This window comes from Epargyreus clarus, unplaced genomic scaffold, assembly GCF_041222505.1.
Source record: "Epargyreus clarus isolate Ecla_fem2 unplaced genomic scaffold, WU_Ecla_fem_2.2 ptg000035l, whole genome shotgun sequence".
NCBI lineage: Eukaryota > Metazoa > Arthropoda > Insecta > Lepidoptera > Hesperiidae > Epargyreus > Epargyreus clarus.
The window spans coordinates 2,632,565-2,648,203 of NW_027332240.1; the positions used below are offsets into that span (position 1 = coordinate 2,632,565).

The window sequence follows — 15,639 nt, forward strand, 5'->3', positions numbered from 1 at the left end:
CTTTTCGCGTTTTGTAGTACTTTTATGTTAGACATTTATAAACAATCCAAAGGTGTCCCAAGTCCATTACCAGATAAATGTTGAAATTGTAGCACATTTCACGTTTTGTAGCACTTTCGGCTAGGATACTTTTAAATGATACACTCACCACACAATCCAATCATGTTCCGAGCCCATTAGCAAACAATTCGCAAAATTGTAGTATTTTTTGAGTTTTGTAGCACTTTTACCAGGGGCATTTAAGTGACACAGGGACACTAACCTGGCAAAATAAGTAGCGTACAGCCGTCCAGCGACCACCCTCTTCCCGATCCCCTTGACGATGTACCAGAGGGTTGCCATCGAGAGCAGCACCACAACTGCTGTGAGGATGGGCAGGTACGCCGTGTCCGACGACACTTATACTAGTGTACTTGTAAAGTTGTAGCATTTTTCCCATTTTGTTTTGGGTCTTATGTTTTTACATGTTTCGAGAGTAGATCATTTGCGAAATTGTAGCACTTTTATTTTGGACGTTTTTAAGTGATACAAAGATGTCCAAAATTAATTAGTGGACCATTGGAAAAATTGTAGCATTTTTTGCGTTTTGTAGTACTTTTATTTCGGACGTTTTTAAACAATCCTAGGATGTTCTGAGTTCATCAGCAAATAATTTGTAAATTTGTAGCATAATTTGCCTCTTGTCGCACTTTTAGCTGTGACGTTTGTGATCGCATACCCGAAGTTCATAAGTATATCAATGGTAAGAGTAATAAGTAGCCCAATGGTAAAAGTCATAAGTAGCTCACTGGTAAAAGTCATAAGTAGCTCACTGGTAAAAGTCATAAGTAGCTCACTGGTAAAAGTCATAAGTAGCTCAAAAAAGCTCACCTAGCAAAATACGTAGCGTAAAGCCGCCCGGCGACCACCCGCTTCCCGATCCCCTTGACGATGTACCAGAGGGTTGCCATCGAGAGCAGCACCACAACTGCTGTGAGGATGGGCAGGTACGCCGCGTCCGGCTCCGCGGTCATCCGCGGCTGGCAGTCTTCCTTCACCACGGTGGACACGTCGATCGCGTAGCGGCCGAATTCGTTGAACGCGTACGTGCCTGGGTGAGATATTGTTTAGCAGTGAATTACAATGATTGAAGGTGGTAGAACCCTTTGTGGTTCGACTCCGGCGGAACCACCACCACACCTATTTCTGCATAATAACAGCAGTGTTAGGCGCTGCTGTGTTCCGGTTTGAAGGGTGTGGTAAGGGAGACAGACTTTTCCGAGACGTTTCAGCTTAGTTCTCAGGGGTAGCGGCGCATTTGTGGCCGACGTCTGGTAGGAAGAAAAATTAATCCTCTCTGGGGTTGATTACAGATGTCCATGGGCGGCAGTAGCCACTTACCATCAGGTGGAGTGCATGCTCGTCTGCTACTCCTATATTATAAAAAAGAGATCATATTTGGTTATACACTACTTCGACTGGTTTGAACAGGTAAGGCAGAGGCATGGAGGCATTCCAACTAGTGCTCACGGATAGCGATGCGTCTATAGCCACAAGGTATAGTCCGCGCCAAGCTTCTAGTCCGCTCTGAAGTTGTTGCGCACAACTACAAACATATATTCCGTAGTAACGTAAGGGTATACTAACGCCGCCGTGGGCGAGAGCGGGTAGTGGACGGTTGCCGGGACCCCTCCAGCGCTGTCTTTGTCCCCCTAATATCTATTCAGAGTGGACTAGCAGTTTGGCGCGGACTATACACGTTTTTACAAACCTAAGGTTAATTTTACTTCAGTGATTAAATTTCAAGCGCTTCTGTGTTTCGAAGGCCACATTAAACCTTTGATGCCGGTTATTCAAAAATATCTCTTTAATACAGTTTTAAGGCATTAAAAACATCTAACACAGGCTGGCCAATAACTCATCATCCACTCCATCAAGACAAATTAACATTGTGTGGACTCTCTGTGTAGATACACTCTAGAGTTCCTCTAGATGTGGGAGAGACCTGTGCCCATCAGTGCGAAATAATAAGGTTTTTAGCCACAATTTTCCCCCAGTGGCAATGAACACTTACTTAGTAATGTTACTATTAGGAGAATTACATATTTGTTTACAATTTCAGTTTCATTAAAAAAAAACACTTTCTACACTCACAGCCCCACACTATGGTTCCCTGTGTTGTGGGTGCCATGGACACACACATAGACAAATACACAAACACCCAGACCAAGAAACAGAAATCTAAATTCATCATTTACATATCTGTCTGGCCGGGGATCGAACCCTAGACCATCTGCGTGTCAGACTGGTATGGTAACCGCTCTGCCACGAGGGTCGGATAAGAAATGGTTAAGGTGTGATCTTCAGTCAATCTAGCTGATCATATAAGAAGATTACATCTACTATAAGACAGAAACAATGTAGCTATGTCATTGAAAATTGAGTTCTACTACCTTCAATTTGAATTCAAAAACAAAAACATGTTACATAAAGTAGGTCAATTAATATAAATATGCAATTATGCATTCAACAACTATGTCTAACCTAGATTGTTACTGCTGAGGGCAGTAATGTAGATATAATTTCAAAATTTAAGATTTGTCTTAACTGACTGATGTTGATATTTAAGATCTAAACCAAGCAACTACAACAACTTTATATTTTTTTTTTATTTATTTTGTTGTGTAAAGCATTTAGTACAATAGGTCAATAACAATACATAAAGTTCAATTAAATGCTACCTTTACAGGTGTTACACATGTCAAAACTTATTTAAAATGTTAGAATTAACAATGAAAGTATTGAAGGTAAATGATATTAATGATATTTGCCATATAACAGCAGTGTCAAGCGCTGCTGTGTTCTAGTTCGAAGGGTGTGGGAAGAGAGACACTTATAAATGGTACTCAATCCTAGCTCCCACAGATAGCAAGGCATGTGATTTGAGTCTTTGACATGCACCCCTGATTTTTTAAGTTATATGTAGAAGAAATTAATTATCATATTAAACAGTGAAAGAAAACTGTGAGGAACGAGTATCATGTCTAAAGTTCTTAGAAATGTTCTGAAGTGTGCGTGAAATCTACCAAGTCACGCTAGGGTAACAGACTATGGCCTACATTCCTCTCACTCTGAGGGGAGATCCATACCCATCAATAGGACAGGAAAGGGTTGACAACAACTATTAAGCTAATTAATATCAATATTGCATGGAGAATGAGAACAGATCTTTTGCAATTATTAATTTTTTTTTTTTTTTTGCATGTATAAAGTACCGAATGAGTAATAAGGTACTTTATATTAATTACAATCTAGCCTACTATAAGACTAATGAGTAATTTTACGCTAACTTAAACTGCTAAATAATCATATAATGAAGGCGGCGTCCTCTGAAACTGCACTTCTTTGTCTTATCACATAAAATTAATTTTTATGACTCGGGTTGTAAATCCCACCAGAGTTATCAATCATAACATACTCCAATCCTTTGTGTACACGATAATACTTTGTAGCAAAGATAGCAGATAAACATAATGTAATGACTGTTCAAAATCAAAAACATTTGAGATAACAAGTAGCTAAGTATATATTCAGATTGATAAACAAATAACTTCTCAATAAACAATGTAATAAAAATTTACAATATTGCAATTTCACTTATTCAGTCTTATCAGCAATGATAGCCTAGTGGTTAAGAACCTCTGAATCTTAATCGAGGGGTCTGAGGTTCAAATCCCAGGCTCGCACCTCTGATTTTTCAGTTATTTGCGTATTTGAAATTAATTATCACTTCCTTAAACGGTAAAGGAAAACATTGTATGATAATCTGCACACCTCAGAGATTTATTAAAAAAATCTCAAAGATATGTGAAGTCTACCAAGACATACATGGCCATGGCAGTGGGAAAATAACAGGTTGATGATGATGACTTATTCATTCTTATACTTCACTAAGAAAATTCAAGTTTTATGTGTATGTATTTGCAAAAAATACTTATTTATTTGCCTCAATGAATTTTACACAACTTTGCATATCTACCTAATATTATAAAGAGGAAAACTTTGTTTGTTTGGTTGTAATGAATAGGCTCAAAAACTACTGGAACAATTTTAAAAATTCTTTCATAATTCGAAAGCTACATCATCCACGAGTAACATAGGCTATATTTTATATGAAATATATTTGATAAATAGATTTTGAGGCGGTACAAAGTTTGCCGGGTCAGCTAGTGTTTTATTTAATCATTTTTGTATATTTTCTTTATTCCAAGGTTCCCACACCACACCAAGGCTAAGATTTTCACATGATTTTGAAATATTTAACTTGCAAGCCTTTTTTCATACAAGTATAGCAAATGAGCAAGCAATCCTATGGTAATTCGCTACTGCCACCCATGGTCATCTGTAATCAATCTCAGATAAGATTCGAATACTACCTACAATCAATCAGTTGCACTGCTTTCCATGAGGACAGAGTTGAAATGCCTGAGAAAGTACTTCTCCCTTATCACAACCTTAAAATCAGAACACAGCAGCACTGAATACTACTGTTAGGCAGAAATGTGTGGCAATGGTGCTGCCGGAGTCAAACCAGAGAGGATTCTACTATCTTCAAAGATTGTATGGCTTACAGTCCAAAGCCCACACAAGCATGGAAAGTTAAGTTTCACACAAGCATACAGTGTGAGTGTGTGTGTCATTTAGTAATATTTGGCAGATTAGCAACATGCCTATTACAATAAAACATAACTCCAGACCACACAAAAACGAGTATTGTTTATGCTTGTATTTCCTCCTGGCCTTATCTGATGTTTATTAGTCATTTGACCCAGTCAAACGTCCACAGATAACAAATCGCATTACAATACAAATACGACTGCTTTTAATAAATAAAGTTGTCTCAATAAAATTCCATTTTTAAACGCACAATTCTAAATTTAAATAGGGCGGGAAGGATTCACAACCGGTTTTGTTTCTTTTTTTTAAAACAGAACAAAGGGCAATATATAAATAAAGCCTTACCGTTGCATATTTCTCCGTTGTTATTCCTGATCGCATAACGCAAGGGACTTATTGTTTCCAACACAATAGCACCGGAAGAGGGAAGCTCTCGTGTCTTCAACAGCATGCAATCCTCACACTCCTCGTACTGGCTCCAGAAAGATATCGTTTCATTTGTTGTAATTTGCAAACAAGCCTGGTCGTATCTGAGCGTAGTGTTGTCGCAGTGACGTATAAACGCACCCACGTTTTCAAATTGTCCCAACATTTTCAGGATCGTTTTCACTACATTAGAATCCAAGTAGTTTTATAACAATGTTAAACAAAGCACTTGCAAAATCGCAAAACAATCAGACTATATTGCAAAATCGTGAACTGTCAACGTGAATGTGAATCATCACATGAATGAATGATAAATCGAACCACAGATTAAACATTTGTGTAATGAACGTAAATTGAATGAGTTGCAAATGACACTGCAAAAAAATATTATATGTTACCATAATAATTTTAATCTCCCATTATTATTCAAGGATAAAATGTGGTGTTTTTTAACTTAATTTTAACATAATATATGTACAGTTAACATTTTCTTATTATCTGTGTCATTACTATATAACTAAGGGCTCGTTTTTACCTATCATAAACCGAATGCGATTTTATCGTTTAGGATGTACTTTAACATCTATCAGTTGGCAAACGGAGAAACGATTGTCCTAACTTAATGTGAACGGCTTATATTAATACCTAAATAAAATTATTAAAAATATAGGGTTCATAAACATGCAGAATGCAAGATAATCCAACGTGGTAGATCTATTCTTATTCTATTCTTATTACCACTCGATTCTACTGAAGCAAGACCTGGGCCCCGGTTAATCTCTACATCCGGGCCTGAATTAGAATTGGTTTTTGCCATCGTTGCCAAGAATCCAAAAAAAGAGTATTACTTTAATATTACATTATTTTTGTTACATCATAATATTATCAATATAAGTTACGAGCTTAACACGATAGAGAAAATAAATTATATTTTATTCCTATATATTTATAATATAGATAATTGAACAGGCAAAACATAAAAGCGATTGCAATTTCTAAAGTTTATTGAAAATTAGACAAAAACAAACGAAATGCTTAGGTGTTAACTAAGTTTTAACACAAGGAAGAATAAATAATAACAAGAATATAAGTTCAGGAGAAAATTGAACTAATAGCACGTTCAAACCAAAGCGAATAGTTAACCGCTGTCAGCACATGACGTAGGAAGCCCCCTACTTTTATAATGAAAATTCACTTTTTTTACCCCTAACGGACAATCCGCCATTACGCTGTGTGTAGTCTAATTTAGTACGCGTATTTGTAGTAGTATTTGTAGTTTGGAAAACGGAAATTTCCCGCTGGGCTAAGTGATCATGCCCGGGGAGCGGTTGTGTTCCAACAGTCTCAGTTCGGAACTTATATTTGTGCAAGATGTTTAGAAAACTTCGATTGCGTGATTCAGAATACTCGTGGCATCTCTTGACGAGTAGCGGGAGGTCGCCACAGAGCGATTTCACGATCGGGGCCGACAGTAAGCGGCAATTATACGCGTAGGTTTGAAAGTGCAATAAAGTTGTTACAAAGTGCAATAAAGTGAATAAGTGACACGAAAAAATATTATAGAAAAGTAATAAAAAAGTAAAAAATCAAATAGCATAGCTCAATAACGAATTGAGCAAGTAAAAGAACTTCACATAAAACTCGTTTTTGATTTTATCTGGGATTTGAACATAGGTTGCTCGTCCTCTGTGCGTCACCTTCTCGTGCTTCTCATAAAACCAGCGAGGGAGTGAAGACGGCGGGTTGATGAAGTAATGCCATCTCTGGTTCTTGTACCTGATTACTAGTGACGTGTATTGGCCTTTGAAATATAACTGAAAACAGAGGATTCAGATTAAAGACAGCTGAAACACTTGATAACGAACATCAATAAATTATTGCGATTCTTTTATTATATGTATGTATGCAACAAAATATTGGTACCACGGTCGGGCATTATGCCGTCGTGTGCTGTATTTTTTTCACAGATTTCCGTCAGGTGTAAAACTTTGCAAACGCTTTACATTTGCAGTAGCGTACTGACTCTGGTGATCACTTACTAATAACTCACAATACAGTTCAGCGCTATATAGCGCTCTAACGTTTTGTGTGGCCGGACCTTTAGTGCTAATGACGAAACGGTGTGTCGCATACGACCAAAAGTCATCTTGGTTTGTGGTTTGACAGTTATGACAGTAGTGACATTTCACTATGGCGCATTCAACACATCTCAATCATAGACTAAATTTTATGACAATAAGACGATGTTGCACCATATTATATTTATTTGTTACTTAAACAATATTTAAAAATTGCCCTTATAAAATATAAAACTAAAATAGGGTTTTTTTATCGTATCAAGTTATTAGAAGTTATTGTTTTTATAACACACTTCCCTAAAATCTAGATTGGGCTTCTTACCTTAACGGAAATCCTGCTATCATCATAGGAATGTAATTTCAAAGTCGGCTCCCCTTGATAGAACAAACTGAAACAAACTTATTAATAACTACATATAACAAAAACGTTAACAACATGAATATGTACCGTAAATTATGAGAATTTGTATCATTAATCATCATCAACAACCCATTACTGTCCCACTGCTAGGCACGGGTCTCCTCTCAGAATGAGAAGGATTAGGCCATAGTCCACCGCGCTGGCCAAGTGCGTATTGGTAGACTTTACAATCACATACATTTGAGAATCTCAGATATGCAGGTTTCCTCACGATGTTTTCCTTCACCGTTTAGCAAGTGATAATTAATTTCTAATACGCAAAAAACTTTGAAAAATCAGAGGTGCGTGCCTGGGATTTGAACCTCGGACCCCTCGATCGAGAGGCCGAGTTTCTTAACCACTAGGCTATCACTGATTTGTAATTTTTAATTCAATTAAAGTCAAAGAGACAATCCATCGGCTTCTTATGCCAAACCTTATAAGGATTGAATTGGAAGGAATTGGATAAAAAGTTTTCTTTTTCATATGAAATACTTTTGGTCTGAATGTTTTTGAGTCGTTCATTAGTTTGTAGATGTAGATTTTTTTAAAGGATTGAAGTAGCTTGCAGTCTACTTGATAGTAAATGGTCGCTAGACATCTGTGACGCACTAACAGAAGACGGATTTTAAATCAAGCCCGTCACAGACGAGTTACCACTTAGATGGTCACCACGCAAGGCAGCCGGCATCCACATCCTTTTTATAATATTAGAGTAGCAGACGAGGATGCAGTTCACCTGATGATAAGTGGCTACTGTCACCCATGGTAATCTGTAACCCCAGATAAGATTTGATTCCTACCAAAGGACCTCCTGAGGACTAAGCTTGGATAAGTAATAATAAGTATGTCTTCCTTACCGCTTATTTCTTTTACTAAAACAAATAAATACTTCAAGCTAGGAATAATTGTGACCTTTCAAATAATGTTTGGAAGTAAAAATTTAAATAAAAAACACTTACATAAATTTATTAACCATCTTATAAAGGAGTTTCTTCACGTCGTACTTAGTTATATATTCTGCAATATCCTTGTTTTTATTCTCCTTTTCTGATGTTGCAGTTGAATTTGTTTTTGGATTTGTAATTTCCGTTTTTTTATCTTCGTCACGTATTTCTTTCAGTATCTCTTGTTGTTTCGAACTGAAATCATAAAATCTCGACAATTAAATAATATGATATATTCAACCTATTTTTGTACTACCGCTGGGCATGAGTCTCATATCTCATACATCATAGGAGTTTAAGCAGACTCAAAGTTGTATTATTTTTTTGCAACTGTGCATAATGGCGTGCAAAGGGAACTGGGTTTGTTCCTCAGTAATGCAGAAATCTAAATGATTTTTAACCGACTTCAAAAAAGGAGGATGTTTCTCAATTCGACCGTATATATTTTTTTATTAGGTCTAAATGTTTATGTATACCTATTATTTTTTGTATAATAATATGTACCTACGCCTGTTAGTAAAGTATGTTATATTTAAAATCGATTAGGCTTATTAAAACAAGAACATAAATAAAACTGAGATAGGCAAATAATTTACAAAAAAAACTGAGAGAAAGAACAAGCTTTGTTAAACCAATCTCGTAGTTTGAATGATGTTTGAAAATGCCAGTTCAAAAGCAGGCACTTCAATTCTGTTCGCTTATTAATTTTACAACAAAATATCTATAGTCCGGTCAATTTAGACCAAAAAATGAGGGTGAAGTTACATAAAGTCCCAACAAGCTGAATTTCTGTGAAGTTGTTCAAAACATAATTATAAACAATGTCTCCAAGTTCCCCATCATTCCCGTTTAAGGAAAAAATAATTAAGGATAACAACTTTTATAACTATTTGAATCGTTATATCTCAGAAACGGTGGCTCGAAAGAAAAAAAGTATTGATACATTTTTTATAGATAATTTTATGATCTACAATTTTTGTCTGACGTACTTTTATGATAAAACTTACCGTTTTGCTGAAAATCGCGAAAACCTCATTTTTTTGACCTTTGACCTTGAATAAAAATTTTTCCTTAAACGGGAATGATGGGGAACTTGGAGACATTGTTTATAATTATGTTTTAAACAACTTCACAGAAATTCAGCTTGTTGGGACTTTATGTAACTTGGAATGTCTAAATTGACCGGACTACTATGAATGAGCTGTGAATATAAATACAATTAATAAATTGGAACATAGAAAATCTAGCAGAATATAATCAATATATAGTGCGCGCAAAACTGATAGTCCGCTCTGAATATAGAAACGAGTCGCGTCAAATAGCAAATTGTAGATATTAGCGGGACGAAGACAGCGCGAGACCCCTCCAGACATCCGTCTGCTGCCTACTCTCGCCCACTGGCACATAGCTGCGTTATAGTATGCCCTTACGTTGCTACGGAATATATGCTTGTAGTTGGGCGCAACAACTTCAGAGCGGACTAGCAGTTTGACGCGGACTATACCTAACAGTGATTAAGGAATGGTTAAGTATTAAATAATTATAGTTTAAAAACTAAAATCCATGCTAAAATCGCACAAGGAAAATCGTTAATCTTGATTCCTAACGATCCTGATGAGGAGAATGGTATAAAATTATTAAAATTGTGTATTGTCATCGGTTCTTGATAATTGTTCAAAATTTTAAATTAATCAGACTGTTGCAAGTGGGTAAAAATCGAGTTCAACAACTCCGTTACATACATACAGCTCAAGCTAATAAAAGCGTGGTAAAAATCTGGCTTGTACGTTTAAAATATCTCTTGTAGGTACAAAAACTGAGGAAAAACTTACAATTTAATAGCCGGAGCCATAGTTTCTCTGTATACCCGGTTGTCCAATTTGTTAGCTGATCTCAGTTCTTTAAAGTTTAGGTCATCATCGATAATATCTAAAACCCACAAGGTTTCTTTCGGGTCCGCCAAACAAACTTTCAATTTTTGAAATTCGTCATTTGACTTTTCGTAATCGGGGCTTATTAGAGCGTGGTCCTTTTTAATATTTTTAGCATTGGAAAATGCTAGAAACAAAAATATAAATGCTAATTTGTACATGTCTGACTTCGACGACCTTTGAAATAAAATGAAATGAAATATTGGCTATTATTTTAATTATTAATTTACGAACACTTGTTCAAACATCTATTATAATAATATACTGCGTATTTGTAGTTAAGGCGACGTCTTTAAAGTTATGTTATGTTAAGTTTATAATTAGTAGTATGTCAATTTCTAGATGGGTTGGTAATATGCAAGATTGAAGGTACTTAGGTATTATATGGTTTATTTAGTGCAGGTCAACCAATCCTTTAAGGTTTTCCTATTTGAGTAGAGGGCGCCACATTAGTAACTTCATTCTGCATCATCAAATCATCAGTCGCTTAAATGATTTAACCCCAAACTTTGATAAATAATAATGATTCTGTATTAGCTTAGTGACGTCATGCTACATCCAATATGGTGGACCAATTCATTTTGTACGCCCCTATAGCTATCAAATGACAGAGTTTTAAGAAAATAATATCGAAAAACCTTGTCCATTTTTTTTATCGAAAAACCATATAAATTTTCATTATTTTTGTAGTTAATAGGCATTACGCTAACTCTCTATAAATAATACTGTATAACCGTTAAATTCCTATTGTTTTAATCAATGATGCAGACAAGATACATTTGTGTAAATAAAGGTGTTTACGGCTAATGTTTTCATGTAAGCAGTAAATGGGTGCGGATCATATGAAGGTCTCTCTGTAAATATTGTTAAAGTGTATTCATAATTGCTTTACCTAGGGGCATTCTTATAGAACAATAAACTATATTATGTGGACTTCTATAGAAAAATATAATCATGGTAGAATCCGCGCCAAACTGCTAGTCCGCTCTGAATATAGAAACGAGTCGCGTCGAAATAGCAAATTGTAGATATTAGAGACGCAGAAAGAGCGGGACCCCCGGGCACCCGTCCGCTGGCCACTCTCCCCCACGGGTATATAGCTGCGTTAGTGTGCCCTTACGTTACGGTGTATATGCTAACTAAACCTATGCGCAACAACTTCAGAGCGGACTAGAATATATTTTGTAATCTAGAATTATATGAAAAAGTATATAATTTAGGCTTTAAAAGGAAAATAAAATATAAGAATTATGTACTTAAGTTATTTATTAAAATATAAGCTTTTATATTTTATATACTTATGCTAACATTAAAATAAATTTATTTTTGAGTGATGATCTGGCAGATAATTATAATTATTACCAAATATTATTGATTAATTTAATAATAATAAAATAGTAGATGCATTATGTGATATTTTTATGCTAGACTAGTTTTTGCCCGCGGCTTCGCCCGCGTTTAAAAGAAAATAATATGACATATAATCGATTATGATATGAAAATAATCGATTGTTTTGGTTCAAAAGATAATAGATAATTCCCGTGTGATTTCCGGGATAAAAACTATCCTATGTCCTTTCTCGGGTCTAAGACTATCTTTGTACAAAATTTCATTAAAATCGGTTTAGTGGTTTAGGCGTGAAGAAGAGACAACCAGACAGACAGACAGACAGAGTTACTTTCGGATTTATAATATTAGTAAGGATGGTGGTAAGATAATGCTTAAGAAAACAACAATTTACTTAGCAGTAGCAGTATTTCAGTGTTGAGCAAAGATCAATCAAATTTAAGACAATAATAAAATTATATTATTATATTTCTATCTACATACATACTTCCTGCCTAGGAGTTCGAGTTGAAAAGCGAAACAAAGGAAAAATAGAGTAAGGTCCTTTTTCCTGTCACACGGGTTGGTACTCGCGTGCGGATCTGGTCCACATACATACTTCTTGCATTCTATCCTCTCATAGGTACATTTTCTGTCATGCATGCCATACTCACATGCTCGTATGTGGTCGCGAAGACTTTAGTGAGTCAATTCACGGCTCTTAAAGGCGATTTACATCAATGTATAACTTATCACGTTCGGTCGAAGACTGCAGCATTAATTCACGCGTGCCGACGTAAACTCGCGTGACAGGAACAAGTCCTTAAAGGCGACTTATATCTATGTATAAATTGTTTATTTTATCAAGTTACAATGTATAAAATTACAAATCTAGTAGCCAAAGTGTAGTTTTTGTAACATTATGTTAAAGCCAAAATCAGTGTAAATTGGTGTTGCCGCAGTGGAATTGCCATGTTCACTTATGTAGTTGCAAATAAGTAGAGTAATGCCTTAGCAAATTGTATGATCTCGGAGCCACCAAGCTTCGATTCTCCGTACACTCTGTCCACAAAGGTTATAGGAACTTCGCCTATGCTGTAGTCCAACTGTCTCGCTCTAAAAGATACAATTTATAATTGTCAGTCACACACAAGTTGTGTAAAAAAAACGTTATACAGAAAAACTACATAATCTCTCTTCCTTTGGGAAGTTAGTTGAAAAAAATTACATGGTAGAATGTAGAATCTTTTAATAAAGGGGATTAAAATTTTAAAGCTTGCGCTATTTTCTTCTTTATTTTTTTTCGAACTTTTGGTGTACATACATATGATAGTATAAAGATAATATTTAAACATACAAAAAATGTTAGCAATATGTTAGTTATGATTACTGACATAATTGGAGGTAAAAATGAGTAAATAGCAATAATTAAAAATAAACTATTTTCTTTTCGTTACATGATATATAATTAAATCACAGTATTAGGCTATGTAAGTGAAGTTCTGTAATAATGTATAGTTACCTAATAATCATCTCCATTTGAAATACATATCCCTTGGAGACACAGCTATCTATTAACTTCTGTAACACATCTTTTTTGTACAACCTGGAATCAATTCAACCAATCATTATTGATTGATAACCTTAACTTTAATACTGCAAAGGCAGCCACAACACAAGTGGCCAATATAATTTAAACCGCAGGGTTAGTCAGAGATAGCGCAGATAGTTGAAGGTGATAGAACCCTTTGAGATTCGACTCCGGCGGCACCACTGCCACACCTATTTCTGTCTAATAACAGCAGTGTTGGGTGCTGCTGTGTTCCATTTTGAAGGGTGTGGTAAGGAAGACATACTTTTCCGAGGCGTTCCAGCTTAGTTCTCAGGGGTAGCGGCGCATCTGTGGCCGACCTCAGGTAGGAATATAGAATTCTATCTGAGGTTGATTAGATAGATTAGATGTCCATGGGCGGCAGTAGTCACTTACCATCAGGTGGACTGCATGCTCATCTGCTGCGTTGGGCATGTTCACTTATGTAAATTTAAAATAGTAAAGACTGCTAGCCTCAGCATTCAAGCACCCAGTCAAGCCATTATCAGAATTTTAGGCTAAGTTATGAGTGCCTCAGATAAGATGACCTGCGATACTAGTGATCGCCTAGTATGTTGAAACTTATCTTCTCAATCGGGGGTCTCAGGTTCAAATCCCAGGCATACTACTTATTTTTTCAAAGTTATGTGTATTCAAAATTAATTATTAGCTTTAATGGTAAAGAAAAACATCATACAGAAACCTTCACACCTGAGTTCTTAAAAAAAGCTCTTAGGTGTGTAAACTTCACCACTTTTCACTTGGCCTGAGTGGGACTATGACCTAACCCCTTCCACTTTGATAAGACCTGCGCCCAGCAGTGGGACAGTAATTGGTTGATGATACATACCTAAAAGACCCAGTCAAGTCAGAAGCCCCAGGTCTTAGCAATAACTGAGTTATAAAGTTAGCTCCCCTGGATATAAGCTTCCTCTTGAAGTCCCAGCCGTGCACACCACCTCCGTTCTGGTACCTTGTGCCGGAGACCAGGTCGAAGTCATACTTTCTCTGTAGTTCTATGAATTTTGGTATAAATTTTGGCTGCAAATAATAATTATTGATTTTTAAACAGCTATATATGATTTAAGACTAAAATTATCGCAGAATTGAGACATTTTATTAAGGATACTGTTAGTGTTGTGTGTCGTGATATGAAACCTAGAAAAGAAAAACGAACTAGACGTAGGGTAGATAGATTAATCTACCACTAGTACTTGTCAACGGTTTCTCCCCACCACCACAGTTTCGCTGTGACCACGATCCATGCAAATGGGTTGAAATATCGGCAATAAAGAAATTAAAAAACACATATCGTGAGTACCAGTTACATAATAAAATGTTTTAATCAGCTATATAAAGTTTAGTGAAGAATGTTCTCATGTGTGTGAAGTCAACTAATTCACACTTGTTCAGGTAGTGATGTGACCAAAACTTTCCCATTTAGAAACCCATGGTCACTAGAATTATAATAATGGGTTTGTGATTCTAACAGATAGAAAATTTATCACTTGCTCATGATTCTCACCACCTGAAGTAGAAGTTATTCATTGTGCCTTATATAAATACTTTGATGAAAAAAATGTGATTAAGTCTATATTTCTTGTAATGTTATTGAGGATATGCGAACTTTATCTATTAGTACTTGGCTATATCCTAAAATATTTTTATAACAATGACACAGTGAGGACAGTAATAATTTTTCAAGTACATTGAGCATACTTACATGGTGACTTAAATCTGCGTCCATTATAATGATGAAATTCCCTGTCGCATGTTCCATACCATGGATATACGCTGTACCAAGACCTAGTTTCTTCTCTCGGGGACGCAGAAGGATTTTATTGCTTCCATACAACATTTGCAGCTGCTTAGCCACCTCCAACGTACCGTCTGGACTCCCATCATCGATTATAATCACTTCATAATCGTATCCACTGGAAATAACAAAAGAAAATAACTAAAACATGCAGCACAAAAATCAACATTTTGTGAAACACTATTTTCTTACTTGCTACTTTACCTGTCGTCCAAATATTTAACTATAAGCCATATTATGATCGGCAGGTTCTCCCTTTCGTTGTAAGTCGGTAATAATATTGAATATTTATCGCTTTTCATAATTTCAGAATCTGCTCCTGATACCGCCATGCTGTCAAATTAAATTTGTTGTGTTGTCAATGTCATCAATAGGAGTCAACGATGACGACTAAATTAATGTGACACAGTGACCAAAATAATAAATATATTTTTGGGTATAATCAGTTATGGATTTTATTTGCATAA

The 15,639-nt window shown here is 35.8% G+C and overlaps 3 protein-coding genes across 5 annotated transcripts in view; all 3 read right to left on the reverse strand.

Moving 5' to 3' along the window:
* LOC140756634 (heparan-alpha-glucosaminide N-acetyltransferase) overlaps positions 1–5,391 on the reverse strand; it is a 36,041-nt gene extending 30,650 nt beyond the window's left edge. For 2 of the 3 annotated variants that reach the window (XR_012103907.1, XM_073092180.1), the window contains exons 1-2: positions 5,002–5,391; positions 871–1,090 (exon numbers count right to left, since the gene is read on the reverse strand). Coding sequence is in view for 2 of the 3 variants with exons in the window: in XM_073092180.1 (XP_072948281.1) it covers positions 871–1,090; positions 5,002–5,248 (467 nt within the window). In the remaining variant the exon portion in view is untranslated. Of the gene's footprint in view, positions 1–262; positions 389–870; positions 1,091–5,001 lie in introns of those variants that run through there. The other variant, XM_073092181.1, reaches the window with a different exon arrangement.
* A 1,023-nt stretch (positions 5,392–6,414) lies between these two features.
* Positions 6,415–10,645, reverse strand: LOC140756454 (uncharacterized). Its single transcript, XM_073091968.1, has 4 exons — positions 10,340–10,645; positions 8,523–8,702; positions 7,483–7,549; positions 6,415–6,896 (listed from the first exon to the last, which is right to left on the reverse strand). The coding sequence occupies exons 1-4, from the start codon at positions 10,597–10,599 to the stop codon at positions 6,669–6,671; spliced, it is 735 nt and encodes a 244-aa protein (XP_072948069.1). The 5' UTR covers positions 10,600–10,645; the 3' UTR covers positions 6,415–6,668.
* A 1,954-nt stretch (positions 10,646–12,599) lies between these two features.
* Positions 12,600–15,547, reverse strand: Dpm1 (Dolichyl-phosphate mannosyltransferase subunit 1). The gene is made up of 5 exons (XM_073091995.1): positions 15,377–15,547; positions 15,080–15,290; positions 14,207–14,397; positions 13,288–13,371; positions 12,600–12,881 (listed from the first exon to the last, which is right to left on the reverse strand). Exons 1-5 carry the CDS (start codon positions 15,502–15,504, stop codon positions 12,746–12,748), a joined length of 750 nt encoding a protein of 249 aa, XP_072948096.1. The 5' UTR covers positions 15,505–15,547; the 3' UTR covers positions 12,600–12,745.
* Between the last annotated feature and the right edge of the window lie 92 nt (positions 15,548–15,639).